General features: G+C 38.5%; 1 protein-coding gene across 1 annotated transcript in view; it reads left to right on the forward strand.

Moving 5' to 3' along the window:
- cdh13 (cadherin 13, H-cadherin (heart)) overlaps positions 1 to 20,800 on the forward strand; it is a 345,689-nt gene that overhangs the window by 160,157 nt on the left and 164,732 nt on the right. The window contains exons 5-6 of the mRNA XM_072385388.1: positions 194 to 199; positions 723 to 875. Of these exons, the coding sequence (XP_072241489.1) occupies positions 194 to 199; positions 723 to 875 (159 nt within the window). The remainder of the gene's footprint in view (positions 1 to 193; positions 200 to 722; positions 876 to 20,800) is intronic.

A 20,800-nucleotide genomic window follows, 5' to 3' on the forward strand; every position in this document is an offset into this window, starting at 1 on the left:
TTATGAAGTACAAAGCATATATTTACACACACAGTTGCTTTATTATTTAATCGTTTTTTACTTCCTTGAACTCTTGATCTCTGGCTTTTGTTGCTGTTTTACCCTTAATGTGTGACTGACATGTTCTTTTTGTGTTTCCTTTTTCTACCGAACCTGCCACTCGGATACCTGTGGACTTTACTGGCTACGGCAGTCTCATGTGAGTGCATCTGTCCACTAATTGTGTTAAACTGGTCCTGCCTGGGAGACTATAGCAGCTAACTTACTTAAAAACTTCTCAAAAACCTTCCTCCAGTGGAATAATATCTACAGAGAAACTCTATACTGCTCTATATTTGAACTCTGGTACATAATTAAAGAAAACTTTATATATATATTTCAGTTTTTTCCCTTTTTTTTTGGAATATTCATCTTTCTATATCTAGACAGAAATCCTGTCATGCAGGCAACCAATGCCTGGGGATTTGAAACTAACTTTCTTGTTTTATATTAGCCCAAAAAAATATCAAATGATGACATCAGAGTCTAGTGTGACATCAAACTTTAATTCATGGTTGTAAGGCTTTTGCATCACCACTCTCCCAATTCTGTGCCTTAAATAAAGAAAGCGGTGGAACCAGTAATTGGCATTTATTTGCCTTTTTTTGTGCTGGGAAACAGGCTGGTTTAAAATGAAAGGGGAAGACCTCTTCGCTGTTTAAGCTGCTGATGTGTTTCTGCAGGTAATCTCCCCAGAGAAGCCAGGGAACCATATCTTCCGACTGACGGGCCCCGGCGCTGACCAGGATCCCAAAGGTCTCTTCACCATTGACATTGACACAGGAGACGTGTCAGTCAGCCGCTCACTGGACCGGGAGGCCATTGACTCCTATCAGGTCAGCTTTTGTGTGCACCTGGTTGTTGTGTTTGTGCACGTTTTTCTGGTCTCCTCTGCCCACCTGGGTGCATTTTCTCACTGACTCTTTGACATATTTAGTCCCTGTGATCATAGAATTCCTATTTTTTTTCACAGCTAACCTCCTTTTCAACTCACTCAAGATATATAGAAAAATAATAGCTAAGTCTAAATTGATACTATCAGAAGTTGTTGATTTGTTCCGTGTTAAAGGAATGCAAGGGGCTGTTTCAGCTGCCTGCTTGGTTTTGTTCCCTTGGGGTTGTCTGTCTCACAGAGGCATAACTTCTAAAAGAAAGATGGAGATGTTGGTGGAGAAAGTCTGCTTTTTAAGTCTGTCAATTGACCTTTTCATGTTTTCTGAAATCAGACGTGAGGGCTTTTTTTTGGCTGGGTGCAAGCTGTTGATAAGCTAAAAACTCTGTAAATACCAACAGAAGTGAGAGTAGAGCGAACAGGAGAGGAACGGCTGGAAAGACTGCGATGAAGGAACACATTTCTCATGTCTTTCCCTGCTCAGCTAAGTACATGGTTTGACTTTGGCTTTCAGTTACTAATGCCTGATTTAGGTGGTTTAGAGGTGTTTCTGACACTCAGTAACTGAGTTTACCTTAAATAGAGTAGAAGTAAAAAACACAGAAAAGCCACAGCCAATGAACTATATGTCACCATCCATCCATCTATTTTCTATACTCACTTAATCCAGTTTAGAGTCGTAGGGGGGCTGGAGCCTATCCCAGCTACTATATGTCACCCACAAAGTTAAATATGAAATGTTGATCCTATAATACATCCGGTATCTCTTAGCATTTGTTGGGAACAGCTCATACTCATTATCTTATAGCTAATCTCCAACAGTTTGAGTAAACTACTGGTTTGGAGTAAAGATTATGTTCTTTTCTTTTCTTTTTTTTACCTATGTTTTACTGTGATTTTTAGATTAAATAGAAATCCTTAAATATATTATTTAATGTCCAAGAAAACAAGTGGAAAAAGTGTTTCAGTTCACTTAATTTTTCATTCTTAAAAGGTTAAAAAGAGCCAAACTGATAAGAAGAAAATCATTCAACCAAAGTACAGTAACGCATACAACACTGCTATGCATTGTTTTATACATTTATAACTTATATATATAGTTATAAATGTTATCTGGTGAAGCATTTCTCAACCGAATAGGATCATGAAGTCTGAAATTAGTTTGATTTAAAAGCAAAATGACAAATTGAAGATGACTCATTGAGCTAATGAGGAGGACCTTGTATTAGTCATATATGCATAAAGTAAAAGCAATTTTTCTCTTCTTTTACAGTAGCAAAAGTTCGGTAAACTGGTGGTTTTGAATTGGCAGAACGTGTTATATTAACAGTAAGTCAACCCTGATGGACCAATACTCTGTTTTGGGTCTATGCCTCCCTTTATCCTGTGGATATATTATGCAATCTCTTCTTTTCTCTCTCTTCAATGGGCTTAGGTGAGTCAAAAGATGCTCTCCATCCCATATATCACACTTTACGTCCTGACAGAAACTGGAGAAGTCATTTTTAATTGCTTTTCTATAGTATTTAACCTGTTAGAACAGTCCTGAGGCGCTGAACTGAAGGTGCTGTTCACAATGAGATGTGCTGTTGATAAAAACTGCTGTTGTTTGGTTGTTTGGTCTCCTGTGACTTTTAATCTACGCCTGTCGTCATCACTCTGCTGTGAACAGTCAGCCTCTTTATGAGATACTTAAAACCGTAAACAGGTCATAATTCTGCTGAATAAAAGGGACTTTTCTCTGTAACTATTGAACTATTTCAACACTTCCAATTACAACATTGAGGGTAACTTTTTACAAGCCACCCTGATTAAACCTCAACTAAGATTTGAGTGCACCCATGCCTGGAATTGCAGTTATATAAGTAGCGTGTGTGTTGGGTCTGGGTCTGTCGGGGCTTTTAAGAAATGTATGTCATGCAGTGACATCATGCTGGTCTTTAAGCTTTTATTCCAGCTGCATGTTGTTCATTTGAACCCTCTTTCAAGCATTTACTCTGCAATAATTTGCGACTTTTGGCAGAACGATGATTGACACAAGGAGCCACTCAGGCATGCAGCCCTTCTAAGGAACTGTGGGTATCTAAGGGTTTCCTTTACATCCTTACAGTATTGTGACAGCACAGTGAAAAGTTTATGTTACAGGATAGTACTCTAAATACTGGAGAAGAAAACATATTTTAAAAAGAAGACGATGGGAAGAAGAGATAAGAGCAGTGAATAAGGATCTGAGGACCCTCCTATAAAGGTTTTACAGTGCTCAGTATGGAAATACTTAATGTAATGACATGTAATGCCACAATGATTTAGGTGAATGAAGTCAGAGATGAAAGCTTAAGAAAGAAAACAACATTAAATAATGGAAGAACCAGGAAAGCGTTTAATTTCAAGATGAGGACAAGCCTAAGAGACTCAGTATCAAAACCTTCCTTCTCAAAATCAATATGGATTTATATTTAAATCCATGCATAACATACTGGGTAAACAAATGCATCTGCAAGGTCTAAGGCAAGATGAGGGCGATTTATTCAAGGAGCTAACCGCAGATCAAATGTCACTGAGTGCCCGGCCTGTCCAGAAGAAGTTGATTCATCCTTGAATCCCGTATCAACCTCCACTTAGTTGTTTCCACAGACTTCTGAACCAACATTAGCTTTTATCTTGGGATTTGTCTGTAGCCCCTATGGCGTCTTGTTGTTTTTTTATTTCTTTCATAAAAGGCACAGAATACAATGTATATTTAGCTTCTGGAAGTTATCCTGCTTCCCCAAATCAACTCTTATGAGAATTTGCATTTGCAGTCTGGTCACCAAGAGTCAGATTTAATTGAAAAATGATTTTCTGCATATTTCCATCCCCCCAAAAATCAAAGTGAATTGCCCTCTAATCATAACTGATTTTTATTTCCATCCTGACTCTCATGATGCCTGAAGGAAAGCTTGCATTTCAGTCTCTGCTGTACATGTGCTTATGCCTTTCTGCACTCCCCTCATCACTTTTCCAGATAAGCCCCAATGATTTCTTGCTTTTGCCTTTTCATATCAAAAGGACATAATGAGTTTGTGTCCCATTCAAAACTCATAAAAAGGGTTTTTGCAACGGTTTCTGATCAAATCCAGCTCATCATTGGTCTGCTACTGTGTCCAGAATGAAGATTGTATCACTTTTATAGTGCCCAGTGGCCCTTATATGCTGTCCTAGACATATTCATTAAGGATGTCCCCTTTCCCATTGTACCTAATAGCCTGTGTAGGCAATGAAACACTCAAGGTAGAGTAAATTCTCCATCACTACAAAGGCGTTGATAGGAAAAGCGAATTGAACAGACAGTCCTTTTTAAAGTCAGATGTATCTGTTAATATCTGATCAATATGTTTATATCAACATGGGTGTACATGATAAGGATGGAGTTAGAGAATCAGCAGAAGATCGATGTTTCACTCGGGTATTGTAGAATCTTTAAGTCGTTGCTTTAGTTTTCTTTAAAGATATTCTGATATTGATTCAAGAAACAAAATTGAGACTCTTGCAAAATGAATCCTTCTCAGAAAAGTCTTTTGACCCACTAGAAGTGTGGAGGTGTGTTTATTTGCAGAAACTCTGCTGTATTTTCCCATTCTTCATGTTTTTGGACTGCGACTCCTTTTTTTCACATGAAATTAATTATTCGTTTGTGCTTTTCATTGTAACCGTCATGAAACGAGAGGTAAATAACACTTAGTTTTCACTCTGTTTATTGAGGTTTTAATAGCAGGATTGATGATAGTTCTTTCATCCGATAATTGGTACAGATGCTAGTTTTAGCTCAGCAATCAACAACATGTTATGTACACTTCAACATGCTTAAAGAGAAAAATCAAACAGCAAAATAAACTGTATCCCTGTCTTCATGTACTGTTAACATAAAACAGAAAGGAGTTCTGGGTGTTTTCAAAGGATACAAGTCTGATTTTTATTGTTATTTCCCTGTTTGAGAAATTAAAGGACCTTCCTAATCCAGTTTGTACAAATAGGTGGTGCTGGAGAGTTCCAGGTTAATATTATCAGCCTATTATCTAACCAGCAGAGTGGTGAATATTATTAAATCTAACATTTTATTGCTCTGATTTACTATCTTGTCCTGCCAAAAAACCTCCGACTTTCTGCTGTTCACCTAACTCTCCAGTGTTGACCAGAGGAGGAGAGGCGATGTTTAAATGCTGTGTTTAAAATCCAAAAATAGCTTTAACTCGTGAGGCTGCTACAGTCTCATGAGATTGTTTAATGATCACTACAAAATCCATCTCACCAGCCTCCGGGCCTTTCAGTTGTGGCCAAGCCACAGTGGTTGAGATGAATCTGTGTCCTTCACTGATACTGCAGCTACAGACACGTTTCAGTTGGCAGCTTCTACAGAAATCCGACTGTTTCAGATTGGGATAGACTGATGGGTCCCTTCTGGCCAAAGAAAGGAGAAAGTTTGTGTTTTACACCTAAAATTAAATCATGTTGCTTTCATTTCTTCCTTCACATCAAACTTAAACAAATTAGTTTTATTTTACAATTTCACAATTTGCAACACTGCCACAAACATGTTTGATGGTCTTATTGTGGTTTTAGTTACTCAAGCCACCACACATAAGGAGAAATGATGCTCTAATTTGTCCCCTTTGAAATAACTTCTTCAGGACAAACAGAGGGGGGTAATGTGGATATACTATAGATAACATCTGTCCAGTGGTACGTCAGTCTCTGTGAAGCTGGCTTCTGTTCAATACAGACCTTCTGCTAATCTCCTGCTACTGAATTAAGGATGTGAGGTCTTCTTTAAGTGACATTGTCAGTAGAATGGAGTACGATCAATGCTCTGTTGTAGAGACAACCAAGGTGCTATTGGACATACTTTCTACTTTGTTTCACTCCCTGCTTTCTTTCTTCTTCCTCTTGTACTGTATGATGATGATTGATTATTTCTACCAAAAAGTGTTGCGCTCACCCACAAGGTCGTTGTGCACCAGAATGATATTGCCACTGGCGGTAAACAAATGAAGTATTAAACATTGATTGGCTTTGTATCTAAATGCAGCAGCCAGAGTTTTGGAGTCTCCACTTGAAATGAAAAAGTACAAATTAAGCAAAACTTAGAAGGGTGTAACTCACCTTACAGTAGATGGAAACTAGGAATGCTAAGTGCTAAGTAGGCTAACCACAGAGCCAGGGAAGGCTAACAGACCTCTGACAAAGTAAAACATTTGCTTTGGATGAACAAACACATGTTCACGAGGATTTAATGTCAAACATTATTTTCTTATTAAGCTCAATTACTGTGAGAACGAGTGTTAATGAGATGGAAAACAGAGAGGGAGTGAAAAGGTGTGGGGAGGGGGACCAAACTTGGGCTGAGGAAGAACTCTAATTGGCTGAGAGCAGAGGAGGGAATGAATGTGAAGTGATAAAGTGGAGGGTTGACCCTGCGTAATACAGGTCACTACAACAAGAAGTGTGCTGACTTATTTGTGCGTGCTTACCTTGGTGATGCTGAAATTTGAGGTGGATAAGAAGGTATACAGATGCATGCAGAGCAGTAGTATTTGCATCTGTTTGAGTTCCACTAACTGGAACAGACCAAAAACTCAGTTCTAATGGATAAAACCCAGCCTCAGGCTCAAACTTTGATTCAGATTCACAGCAGATTTATTATGAAATCTGATATTTGTCACAATAAATGTGAGCAAACAAAACACCTTAACGTTTGGTTAGTTTTATCCTTTTGCTTGTGTGCTTCCAAGCCCAGTGTTGCAGCCTCTACTTTGAAAGGATCTTTCCTTTGATGATCCTTTCATGGCAGATCTAAAAGGCACCAGATTCTGCTCCTTATATTCTGTCCATCAAGCCACTGTATGGTGATAAAGGAAGGGCTCACAAAAGAAGAAGAAGAAGAAGCAGCCATCTCAACTCTTGAAGGGCAGAGCTATGAACTGACTGCTGTTTTGAAATTAAAATCTCAGTTTTCAAAAAGTTTACGGTGCTGTCTTGTTTGGTTGCCAGCCTATGAAGTTTGTTTTTCTGTCTTTTTAACCTATATTTAGCTTTTTCTGCAGACATCAAATCGTGGCAGGCTTTGACAGATCACTCCTGGTTGCAGCCTCTGACTTTCATCGTTTTATGTCACGTTTCAGGGATAAATGTGGTGCCTGCAATACTGGATGATGCTGGTCAATATACAGAATTTACAAACTGAATATTGCACATGAGCTACAGCTTTTGGACATACTGTGTTTTCAGACATACACTTTCATGTTTTTGCATTCTGGGGAAAGCTTTTCCACAATTAAATGACTCCTGCATATCATGGAATGGTAATTCTAAGAATTAATTTCTCAGTGTTGCTGTTCATGAGCAAACAGTTTGAAGTCTGGAAAAAGGAAAAGGGAAATGTCCTTCTTGTTTACTCATTAGACCCCAAAGTTCCTCACATTTATTTATCCGCAGCTAGCAGTTCCCCGTTTGCTCTGCTTGGCAATACCTCCTTTCTAATGAAAATCAGATGATATCTACTAATCCCCTCTTTAGACACGAAACGCATACGGGACAAAGTTGCTTGTTAAAGCATTTCAGAGCAGGTTCTCTTGGATATGTATTACATTTTCTATCAGTGCGAGCAGTAAATTACCTCAGGCTTTTAATTTCTGCAGACACACTGAACCCATAATTCCCACAGCAGTTTAATTTTGTGACTTTGCAGAATTTTATCCTTGTACCCTAAAGCTTAAGGTTTAGATCTCACAGATGTCTACATGGTTTTGTTACTCAATCAAATTTTAAAGTCACTGCTCCCTTTTATATTTTATTTAAACGGTAGTTTCTGCACTGTGGCTGTTTTTCTTTTGCTAAGTTTTCAGAGTGATTTAAGATAAGAAATCCTATTGTGAAGGTTTAAGAATAGTGGCCAAATGAAGCCCAGACTTGTGACCCTGGGACCATGTGCTAGCTTGCTTACTCACACATGTGAATATAGGTCATAGTGGTAGTTTGAAGGTTAGCTGAGCCTTTTCTGTCTGGAGGGTGTATTTTCTCCCTGTTAGTTTCCCTCTGCCTGCACTTTGTGTCTCTGGGTGCTCTGGTTTCCTCCCACTGTCAGTAGATATGTATATCTGGTTAACTGGAGAGTCTAAATGGGCTGAAGTTATAAGTGTGATGAGTCTGTATCTCTCGGTTTTGCTCCGGTGATGGACTGTCAAACTGTCTCGGTTGTTTCTGACACCTTGGGGATCTAATGTCAGCTGGAATGGGCTCAACTCACCCCACAAAGAATTTTAAGGGAACAGATAATAGAGAAGGCTGCAATACAAAAGTAGAGACACAGTCTCTTAAGTTGCCAGGACAAAAACAACTTGAGCATTTCATATCATCCTCTCTGTTCTCATATAAACGGACATCTGCAAGAGGCTGGATAGAGTCACAGTGTTAGGTTCAAGCTGTCTTAGCTGCACTGTCCAGGCTTCCCTCCCTTTTAGTTGTCATTTTACTTGGAGTGACGTTTGGTTTGTTGCAGATTTGGGGCTAAATAGTGGGATATACCAAGTGCTTTGCATGGTTTATCGCACATGCAACCATATGCAGCACCATTACCAGACAGAGAAGTTTTATAGAAAACAGCTGAGCCAGTGAGTTATCGGAATTTAATGACCTAAAAGCTTCAGTGTAAGTGTCTTTATCTGCAAAAGTGCACTGATACTGAGCTCTGAAATATCATAAATGCTTTAATTTATTCTGTTTTTCTAGAGCTGAGACAATAACCTACAAATATACAACATAGTATTGATAAACCAACTTCAGGGGATGCCAAGCAGCCGGCACCACAGCACAGTTTTCCTGTTTGTTTTTCTCCTGATTCAGTATGCATGCACTGAATATTAAGTAAATGCTCAACTGAAGCATTAATACTCAGTTTTGATGTTGGGCATTACGCAGCAAAGCCTGCTTGCTGGAGACTGGATATATAACAGCAACAATCTCCCATCTGTCACTGGTATAGTGTTGCCATACCAGGGGCTTCAGTGCAGATGATAAATCATTCTGCAATGCATGCGACTAAGGCCAGTCTGAAACTGTTCATGTCTGAATAATTTCATCGCTCAGGTCACTAAATGTATTTTACAGATTTTATAGAAAGATTAGTTGACCTGCTGATGCTTTATGTTGCTCAGCTGACAAGTTATCTGCATATAAAGCGGCAAAAAACCAGATCTGATCACAGTGGTTGCATATAGGGACACATTATAAAACCAGGTATGTACCTAGAGCTGCACACAGGTGATCAATTCACCCAAAATACATATAAAGGCAGGTAACACATAATCCAATGAATAATCTGATGAGTGTGTTTCTAAAGCAAGTAACTAAGAAGACATTATTGATGTGTGTTTCAGTTAAGAAGTACAAAAATAGGTATTGTTGCTTGTCTTTATGTATATCTTTCCAGAGATCCTTCTGCTTTAACATGCCATTTGCATGCCACAGGCTTTACTCAAATCAAATCAAATCAAATCACTGCAGTTAAAAGGAAAAGAGCCAGAGATGAGCAAGAAAGACCATATTGATATAATATGACAGAAAGATAAAAAGAACAATATTCAACATATGAAAACAGGCAGAACGTATTGCATGTTCTGCAGTATGAACCAGCAGGTGCTGTTTTACTGCATATACCAATATAATACCTTCCTCATTTAAAGAAGGGCTATCCTTATGAGCTCGGGGCTTTAGGCAGGTGAAGCCTGTTGTCCAAATCCCACTCCTGTTTTCTGCTTGGATGGACTGTAATTTCCTGGGCTTTGTGGAGCAGGATATGCTGCCCTGCACACAGGAAAACAGACCTGATGTGCACTTAGTTCCTATATGTGGGCAAGAGATAAAGGCACACACAGACATTGATTTACACACCATCACCGCCACTACCACCTACTCTGTGAGCAAACAAACCTCTAGCTGCCATAATAGCTCCTACCAATAAGAAATAAATTAAATGCTTTCAAGCCATGGGGTCACACATCATTGCACATCACAGATAATGCCTATGCTCTATAATTTGTTATTACACACACATAATTGTCTAGTCAACTGTGTTTGCAATGTATTCTTCTTCTGCGACACATAGAGTATTACAAAAAAGTGTCCATTTTGCATTTGTTGTTTGACTTTGAGAATAAATGATTGTTTTATATGTAGTTTGTAGTCCTGTGTTTCAAAATGCTGCTTCAAATCTGAGCAAACTTCAAAGGGAGTCTCTCAAAGTTTTTTCCCTCTTCTAAAACCTTGCTTTAGGTCAGGATCATTCAGCTGGAAGGACTGAGGGTCTGTCTTGCTGTCCTCTCAGAAACCTCTTTAAACCACATCAGACATACTGCTGTGGCCCTGCTCGGAGATAACCTGATTAAAAAGCCAGTACCCTGTGGCTGAGCCTTCGGCATTACTGCTGCTAATTCAGCCTGTCCGCCGCCTGCTGAGGCACAACCCCGGCTGAACTCTGCCTTAGTGCAAGGTCAGCTTCACGCTCAGCTGTTGAGACAAACAAGGAAGTCTCACAGGTTTATTACATTTGTAATGAGTGAGTTATAAATGTGTAATAGCAGAAGTCGGTGCTTAGAATTGTTCATTGAGCTCCTCTGGCTGCCCTTAGCCGCCTGCATCAGATCCAAGTCCCTGATGTTAGCTACAAAGAGCTTAATGGAACGGCTCCATCTACTTGAATGCTCTTGCAAAGGCTTCTGTCCCAACTGGGTCCCTCCGTTGGTCCCAGGATTGTCGTCTAGCAGCTCCTACACCACGCCTAAGACAATCCAAACTCTGTTCATGTGTCGTCCCACGATGGTGGAATGACCTACCGAGCGCTACCAGAACAGGGGCGTCCCTGTCTATCTTCAAGAAGCTCCTGAAAACCCAGCTCTTCAGAGAGCATCTCCTATCCCAGCACTTACCTTGTACTTCCCTCCCCCCTCTATCTCTGCACTTTATCTTTATCGTTCGTGCCGCTTTGCATTACTAAACATAAGAAAGATCAGACCATACCTGACCCAACATGCCCCCCCAGCTCCTGCTGCAGGCCATGGTCATCTCCCACCTTGACTCCTGCAACGCTCTCCTAACTGGTCTCCTAACTGGTCTCCTAACTGGTCTCCAGCCTGTGAAACCTCTGCAGATGGTCCAGAACGCGGCGGTGCGTCTGGTCTTGGATCAGCCTAAAAGAACACGTCCCCCCTCTGTTCATTGAGCTCCTCTGGCTGCCCTTAGCCGCCCGCATCAGATCCAAGTCCCTGATGTTAGCTACAAAGAGCTTAATGGAACGGCTCCATCTACTTGAATGCTCTTGCAAAGGCTTCTGTCCCAACTGGGTCCCTCCGTTGGTCCCAGGATTGTCGTCTAGCAGCTCCTACACCACGCCTAAGACAATCCAAACTCTGTTCATGTGTCGTCCCACGATGGTGGAATGACCTACCGAGCGCTACCAGAACAGGGGCGTCCCTGTCTATCTTCAAGAAGCTCCTGAAAACCCAGCTCTTCAGAGAGCATCTCCTATCCCAGCACTTACCTTGTACTTCCCTCCCCCCTCTATCTCTGCACTTTATCTTTCTGCACTTCCTTCTATGCCTGCACCCTATCTCTACTCTGTCCCCTCTGACAGAGTCGGACTCCTGGGTTCCTTCTATGTAGCTTATTGTTAGCTTTTTGTTAGCTTATTGTTAGCTTTTTATAAAGCTGTTATATCTTCATTTGTAAGTTGCTTTGGATAAAAGCGTCTGATAAATACAGAAACATGAACATAATTAAAGGATTTAAAGGCCATCTAAAAGAAGCTCCTTTGTTGAGGTTTCTGGACATAGTAATATAAGTTGTAGGCATAGTTTCTTCTCATTACTTTCTTGAACTGGCAATGAATGAATGAATAAAAATGTTATAATATATCTATCTATCTATCCATCTATCCATCTATCCATCTATCCATCCATCTATCCATCTATCTATCTATCCATCTATCCATCTATCTATCCATCCATCTATCCATCTATCTATCTCAGACTAAAACTACAACATGAAAATGAACATGAAATTAATCTAAAAGTAGAACTTTTAAAATTGTAAGAACAAAATTCTAACTATAACATCTCACGTTAACTATTGGCAGATATAACTGGACAAAATGGAATAAACTGGAATAAGGAAGGAATCCAGGAAGCTCTAAATGATTTCACACACATATACACTGGCCTTGATTGAGCTGGGTCCAGCCTCAGGAGATATCAGGTCAGATCATAAATGATTTAAGCCTCATTGATTCTGCATTTAGTTATTTCTATATTAGATTAAACTTGTATTTCAGTTATTAAATTATCTAGCTACACTAAAAAGATGGCAAATCTTGGCAAATCTGCACTTTAATACCCAACAGGAGCAGATGAAATAGTAAGAGTGATAGCTAAAGTGTGTAAACATTTTATATGTATCATCACTTAATGTCCATGACTTTATGATACTTGCCCTCTGTAAGGATAGAATATAAGACATTAAAAGCTAAGCCTTGTTTTCCAGCGGGGGGGTTAGGCGGGAGGATGTACACCAAGCAGAGTCTTTGTGACACTTACAGCGCCTTTCAGAAGTCAGAAGCAGGATTATTTTTATCCAGCAAGATGGTCGGCTGAATGAAAGATCTTTTCTATCATTTTCTGTCTCCTCTTTACTTTCAACCCCCCCCTCGTTTTCACCTTCCATTGCTCACTCAATAGTTCTCCCTCCAAACACCATCTCTTTACGTCTTCTCTGATCTGCTGTCGCGCTTCTTTCCTTGTTTGATGTAATGTGAAACATTTCAGATCAGGGACTTTGGGCTTGGAGATGATAAAAGAAAAAAGAAATCTACACTAACAACAATCCAATAATCCAAAAGAAGATGGTTTATTATCATTATTAGCATTATCAAATGGAAAAAACCATCATGAGGAATGAGCTGTTATTATATTTTATTTAAATTTCCAAGGCGATTAGACTCAAGTACCAAGGGGATTGTTTTATATACATTATATTATATTATATTATATTATATTATAATATAATATAATATAATATAATATAATATAATATAATATAATATAATTAATATTATAAATAATTTATATTATATTATATTATATTATATTATATATATATAATATAATATAATATAATATATAATAATATAAATAATTTATATTATATTATATTATATTATATTATATTATATATATCATACAAGCACTTTGACTGAATTAACCAGATTTCCAGTACACTAAAAGAAGAAAGTAAAAAAAAATTTTAAATACAAGAACCAGAGTTTTATTATAGGGTTAAAAAACTAAACCTACCTTTTCAAACTCAAAATTAGCATTCTCAAAATAAATTCTGCTTCGTTATGGGCAAAAGGCAAAAGCAGCCTATTAAAATATGTAAATTGTTAAATGTAATGGAAACTATACACTGTCTCTTATTTAAACCAAGAAAGGGAGCAGAGCCACACAGAATATAGCAAATATGCATTCGCTATAAGTTTTGTGGCATATTAACTGATATGGTGGTTTGCAAATAGCTGAAACCAAACCCCTGCACCTGTATAGGTGAACATTTTAGAGCAGCAGGTATAGAACAGGTTCCACAGTGCAGTGTGTGTCACTGTAGGTTTGAACTCACCCCAAACCTTCAGGGCATATTCGCCTCATACCAGGCTGAAAAAAGTTCTCAACACGTCCAAATACATACAAGGCTATTTAATTTAAATAATAATTCACTTTCAGCACAGTTAAAGGTTCAGTAACGCTGTGAAACTGAGCCACCTGGTAGTTTTCTGCCCTTAACTGAAGCAGATGATGAATAGCTTCCATCTGATTACGGATATCATAAGAATCACCCCCTCGGTACCGAGCCAGTGCCAAAACGATGCGTCATTCTCTATAGAAATGGTAACAACAAGCAGAATGTGTTGTTATATTAAAGATGCAGGATAATACACAGGAAGGTGTTTGTGTTCCCGCAGTTTCAGCATCTGTTAACAACCAATTCACACAAAGCAAGATGCTGCTCATAGTGTTGGTCGTTACATTAAATGTTCACCTTTTTAAGTTGGATTACAGTCCTTTGATTGATATTTGTTCACTGAGTAGTTTTAGAGTAATAGGAAACTTATTTAGTGTTGTTACTGAAGCGATTTGGTTATTATTTTAGTTTGTGGACCAGATGACAGAAGGATAATGAAATGTCTCTGAAATGAATGCTCTGAGGCTTATTGAAGGAGTTTTCTGTTACTCGTTTGGCTTTGATGCCACAAACTTGTGATGTCACCTTGCAGAAAAAATAACCTCTTCAGCAGAAAAGTCACATCAATTCCCAGCTGTTCTCACAGAAACTCTCAAACATATAGCGGGTAGAGTGTGAAACCTCCTTGGCATCTGTTCTTCCGCCATGAGAGCTCCGCTTCCTCTGCTTAACTTTACTGGTATAGAATTATTACGGAAGTTTTTGAAGCTAGACGCAGCAGATGTGTTCGGGATTAACAGCCTCCTCTCCCAGTGGGTGTTTGTAAGAGGAGCTGATTAAAGAAATTGGAGAAAAAAGTGAAAGCCTATTCTGAAAGTGAGGCAAAAATATGTTACCTTACTTTTCCAGGAGGCTGTTTCTTAAGTATACCAAGTGAGGTTATTTAAACTATCTGATCAAACTAAAATCATAATACTTAAACCATGACAAGCTATGGAAATAAATAAGACCAGCAAAATAATGTAAAAGTGAAATAGAGTAAATAAACTAAACAATCTTTTCAGTCTTAACTAATTAATTAGAGAACCACCTCTTCTCTATGACATAAACAGCTTGAAACAGTTCAAATACAACCCAATGAAACGCTAAAAAGAGACGGATCACATTGAAAAAGTAGCTCAGTGCAGTCAGACTGATTATAATGATTAATGGTCTGAAATGAAAACTGGAAAGAATTTCTATCAGATGAAACAGATTGACAGGTTTAATTGATCCATAACTATTAAATCGGTCCTTTTCACCCATTTATTGTGTGGATAGATTTGGGTAAACTGACCTTTTATAAAGCCCAGCTGGACAGGCAACGCAATGTATTGAAGAGGGGAGCACACCTGAAGTCCTGAATATAAATAAAACACCAAATGATAATTAGAATTGGCACAAATTTGCACTAATTTTCATGTATCGTGATCAATCTCTTTCATGTAACAACTCACAGGTGCTTCAGACAAGTCCACTTTGAGGAAAATAAGTCTGAAGGCAGCAGAATAACTGAGAGAGAAGAAGAAAAAAGGAAGTGTCTGCATGTGTGTTGAGCAAAAGAATGATAAATGCATGATAAATTACTCAATTTAACAAACTTCTTAGTGAAGTTACTTCTGTCACCTTTAACTTTCCATTATTTCCACCATTATTAGTTTCCTGAGCAGATCATTGTGCTACTGCCCACACATTCCACAGCTTTTAGATACTTTTCATTATGTTTAAGGTGCACAATAAAGCAAGATTAGCTGATTATTCCCACCTATGCTGTACACAATGCAACTTTTAGAAAAGTTTGTTTGAGGTGAACTGAGCTGTGTTAGGCCAGGTTACACAGCCTGCTGAAAAAGGCCGAGCCACAGGAGTGTTTGGGTTGCTGGGCACATTTTACCTTGAAGCTACTGCTGGGCAGTTTCATTGGGATCTAAAGAAAACGCCAGGAAGGTAAAGCCCCTTTGAATTCACCTCTCCAGCAAAGGGAGGGCTGCTTGAATGGCTCAGGAGGAGATGGATTCTCAGTGAATGTGAAATGAGGCAATGGCAGCGGAAGGCAACAAAGACGCTTTCCATATGCATGACTCGGTCCTTTTCACCATTCTCCTTTTCACTCTGCCTATTCTTGTCTCTATTTAAGACTGCGATAAAACCGCCCCGGCCCAGGTGCCCTTTTTTTTTTCTACTTCTGCTGCAATAAGCCAAGCTCTCAATTGACTTTGGCTTTAACTCACAACTCCCTGATCTATCCCTCTTCTTTCATCAACCTGGCTTCTCATATGGGCACAGAGGACTTCCAGGACTCAGGACTATGAGTTATTTCTGGATACTGAGAGAAGAAAGAGAGGGAGGATGACAGCAGGAGAGGACTATTTGTTTTAACTGTAAATGTTAACTGAAGCAAGGCATGGAAGTAATTCTTAAACAATTTAGTTAATTTTATTTCCTCATTTTGTCTAATTATTACCAGCCACAGTCCTCTTAGACCAAGGGTTTGATCACATGTTTGAGGTCTGATGCTCCAAAGTTAAATGCCACCTTTCAAGTAATGAGCCCATTAGTTAATACAATTGTTAATACAAAAGTCCATTTGTATTAACAGTAGAAGGTACTCGTAACATAACAGTCACTTGAAATAAATGAACTGAGGTGTGTTCTTAATAAGAAAAATAAAAGGACAGAAATAGAATCGATAAATGAGATAAATCTGCCCTTTATTTTGAAGGTTTGGCCTAATTTTAAAGCAAGCTGAGACCTCTTCCCTACTGAGAATTGTTTCTCACTGTGACAATTATCTCTGCTTTAAGAAAAAAAAGCCATGCAAAAGAAATGAAGGACAGAGAAACCAAACACTTGACTTGTTAGACCACAAAATATGTCACAGATTTCAAACCTTAGGGTAAGACAACAAATACAAGAACAAGCAAAGAAACAATTATAACAGCCTCTGATCTGGCATGAGCGGGGCAATCTTCTCCAATTCTCCCTGCCCTTAATAAATAATTCTCCCTCCAAATTAAATCACTGTCCTTTTTTCATGCACATAGCTAATTTTCACCCAGAGAAATGGTTTTCCTATGATGCAGGCCAAATAGGCTCCTCATTCTGCACACAGAAAGTGATGAGCCATTTGAGGAATGCAATCCCTGGGGTCGGACTGAAACTGCCCACTTAGCTCCACAGACGCTGCCTGAGTCGTGATGATTGGGTGCTCTTTGGTAAAGTAATATGTCCCTTTTCTTTTTGCACGTGTTGGCAGACAAACCCAGTGATATTGCACAAGCATTTTGTGCATCTAATCAAATATAAATATAAGATATCAAACATATTTCAACCTTTACCTCCACTGTTCTTTTGGAGTTTGTAGTCCAGTGGATTAAGGACTGGTGGGGGTGGTATGAACAGTACAGTAAGTTCTACATGCTAAATGCTAATCCTGGTTGCTAAATGCTAATCCTGGTTGCATTGCTTATCTTAATAAGCAATGCTCTCCTCGATCATCTAAGGTGTGCTTTTGTCATTCTTCATTTTTATCTTCGTAACTTTTGGCTTTCGTGTTCAAATAAGATTTATCTGCACATTTCAAAGAACTCGGATAGGGTCACACTGTACTGTGGAGTCCAAAAACAGCCGTTAGCACCAAGTACAGCACAATAACAACGGAGAAAATATAGGCTGGGTTTGCCTAAATATGGTTCTGCCCATTGAGATTGGATGGAAAATATTTTACAATGCAGATCCTTGATTGGGCAGTTTAGCCAAACTGTGTCCAATAAGTGCACAGGATGAAAATAACATTGGGTTGAGCATATCATTGGCTGAGTCAGCAGTTCTGCAAGTCGTAGTAGACTGAATGGGGAATGGTTTCTCTCATTAAAAGCTTCTGGTTTCTCTCCCTCGGTATGTTCTTGGGGCAGAGTGAGGGTTAGGATGAGTTGATGTATGAAGCCATTAGGTTTCTTACATCTAAAATACTGCAGCTGCATCCAAATATGCTACGTATATATATATAGCTAGCTCTTACAAATCAATGCCAAATTGTTCCTCAAACGCTGATTTGTAAAAAAAAAGAGGATGTTACAGAGAAAAGCTTTCATATGGAGCTATAACTGTCTCAACTATGGCTTAAAATTTGATGTTAATCTCGTCAGTTTACCTCATTAATTCAACAGCACTTGTTTTATTAAGTCATTTGACATGCTTTGCTGATCTTTGGGAATGTTCCCTATTTTTATCAATGCATGCAGCAAATATGTCTTGACTGCTGGAATTAGGATTAATTTTGAATTTCCCCCACTGTGGGATGAATAAATTATGTTTCTTTTTCTATTATTCATAACATATTCTAGATAACTGTAGCGCTATAGCCATTTTATGCATTGTACATGCTATGATTTGACATCGGAGGAGCAATTCATCCCCCCCAAAAAGTGCATTTTGTCAAAATCCTGCAAGTGCAAAATTCTGAATACATTTTTCTCAACCTCAAACAGATTATCTGTCTTCTTTTTTTAAACAATTTGAAATGATATGCAAGTCAGCTTCAATTGCATTTCACTGTGATGACGTAAGATGATTAAAATAAAAAGCAAATGATCTGTGATACTAAAACACTAACATGTGACTGTGCTGATGTTAAAACTCCAAATTACAACCTTGCAGTGTCATCAGCTGTCTTTTTTTGAGCCCTTTTTCTGGAACATTTTAACATTTTCAAGTGATCATCACCTCTATTCATTTCTGTTTGACCTGGATACGGCCCTGAGAAACTGAACATTTATTTATAATTTATTTTTAAAGTTAAGCTTTTAAATGAATTCATTCAACCACTTGAACTGTGGGACTTAATTCATAAGATTTTTTACTTGTTTCTTAAGTTTAGAATCAGGAATTAAATAGCTGTTACGGGAAATAAAGAATGCTTTCTGCCTTGGTTTTAGATCCAATCATTACGCTGTTCAGGTAGAAAAACATTTCAATAAAAGGGGGTTTGCTGACTAAACAGGACAAGGTTGTTTCACTCTGTTTTAATGGCTGCTTGTTTGTTGAGTGGATATTGTACATGTTTTAACTTCACTCAGCTAAGCTGGCACAGTCCCCGAGGCAGAACTGGGAGAATTGCTTGAAATACGGCATTGTGAGGAAGACTGAATGCATTAATATATGATGTAACTGCGGATTCTTCAGTACAGGAGGAGGCAGTCTGTCTTTTTTTTGTTGTTTCAGTATCAGTTAAGTTTATAAGACACTCGTGCTTCCTAAAAAAGCTTCATCACTACATAAAGAAAAGATATTTCTCATTATCAGTTGTAAAGCAGGATTTTTTTAGGTAAGTGGAGCACAACATTCACATCAGCATTGGAAGTGAACGCTTACCCAACAAGGTTCTGTTCTTCTTCCTATGAGCCGGAAATTGTTCGTCATCTACCATCACGAAGGATATTCCAATAATTTAAATGTGCCAAAGAGAGATGGGATAAGAGGACTCCTCTTTATCGGTCTTAGAGTAAATATAGTATTCTAAACTCAAGTCAAATGGTGGGACATAGCAGCTGAGCCCAAAAATGATTAACATCCGTGTCCAGTATTGATCTATAGTCAAGTCAAAGTATTCATACCCTGTATCAGTAATCAATAGACCAAGTAATCGGTAAAAATGAATGAAAAACAGTTTGCTCCACTGGAATAACTGGGACACAGAATCTCGTGTGTGTTAACCTGCTGGGATCTGAGGTTTTTCCCATGTTTTCCCTCCACAGATTCTGGTTGAATTCATGTAGTAAAACCTCAAAATGTTGAGTTAGTTTTCTGTTTTCTCTGTTTGTACCTATCAGAATTTGAATATATATACTTTTTTCAGATTTTTATGTTGTTTAGTTTGACTAAGTTGCTTTGCCCCTTAGTTGTTTCATGTAGGTGACAAACCCCCAAGTCTTTTATCATGTTTCTTTAGACTTTTCCATATCAACTAACCCCAAACCTGCACCCTGAGCAGTTGGATTGGATGTAATGAATGTCTCTTGACTTCGAATGCAGTTGAGTTTGAACGCAGTTTGATTAATTGGATAAATGGATAGATACTTTGCTGTTTAAGGGGAAAAAAGGAACAGATATTTTTCTTTAGAAGAAGGGATTTCTCTTGGTCAACATCCATAGAGACCAGTTTTGTGCAGGACTAGCTGTTTCTATATGTTACTAGATCAGAATGGTCCTGGTGGTAATCGCTGAATAATAGACAATCCTTGGAGAAGAGGACCACATGAATATCTGAAGGAAAATCTGTTGTGTTGTATTGGACCGTCTGACATAATGAACATCTAAGGCATACCGTAAAAGAGTATTACCCCCAGTTTTGTGCAGGACTAGCTGTTTCCATATGTTACTAGATCAGAATGGTCCTGGTGGTAATCGTTGAATAATAGACAATCCTTGGAGAAGAGGACCACATGAATCCTAGGTTTTTCTCATGTTTTCCCTCCACAGATTCTGGTTGAATTCAGGTAGTACAACCTCAAAGTGTTGAGTTAGTTTTCTGTTTTCTCTGTTTGTAGCCTTCAGAATTTGAATATATATCCTTTTTTCAGATGTTGTTTAGTTTGACTAAGTTGCTTTGCCCTTTAGTCGTTTCATGTAGGTGACAAACCCCCAAGTCTTTTGTCATGTTTCTTTAGACTTTTCCATATCAACTAACCCCAAACCTGCACCCTGAGCAGTTGGATTGGATGTAATGAATGTCTCTTGACTTCGAATGCAGTTGAGTTTGATTAATTGGATAAATGGATAGATACATTGCTGTTTAAGGGGAAAAAAGGAACAGATATTTTTATAAAAGATTTCTTTAGAAGAAGGGATTTCTCTTGGTCAACATCCATAGTAACCAGTTTTGTGCAGGACTAGCTGTTTCTATATGTTACTAGATCAGAATGGTCCTGGTGGTAATCGCTGAATAATAGACAATCCTTGGAGAAGAGGACCACATGAATATCTGAAGGGAAATCTGTTGTGTTGTATTGGACCGTCTGACATAATGAACATCTAAAGACAACCGTAAAAGAGTATTACCCCCAAGCA

The sequence above is a fragment of the Leuresthes tenuis genome, unplaced genomic scaffold, assembly GCF_036924035.1.
Source record: "Leuresthes tenuis unplaced genomic scaffold, fLeuTen1.0.hap1 SCAF_5, whole genome shotgun sequence".
Taxonomy (NCBI): Eukaryota; Metazoa; Chordata; class Actinopteri; order Atheriniformes; family Atherinopsidae; genus Leuresthes; species Leuresthes tenuis.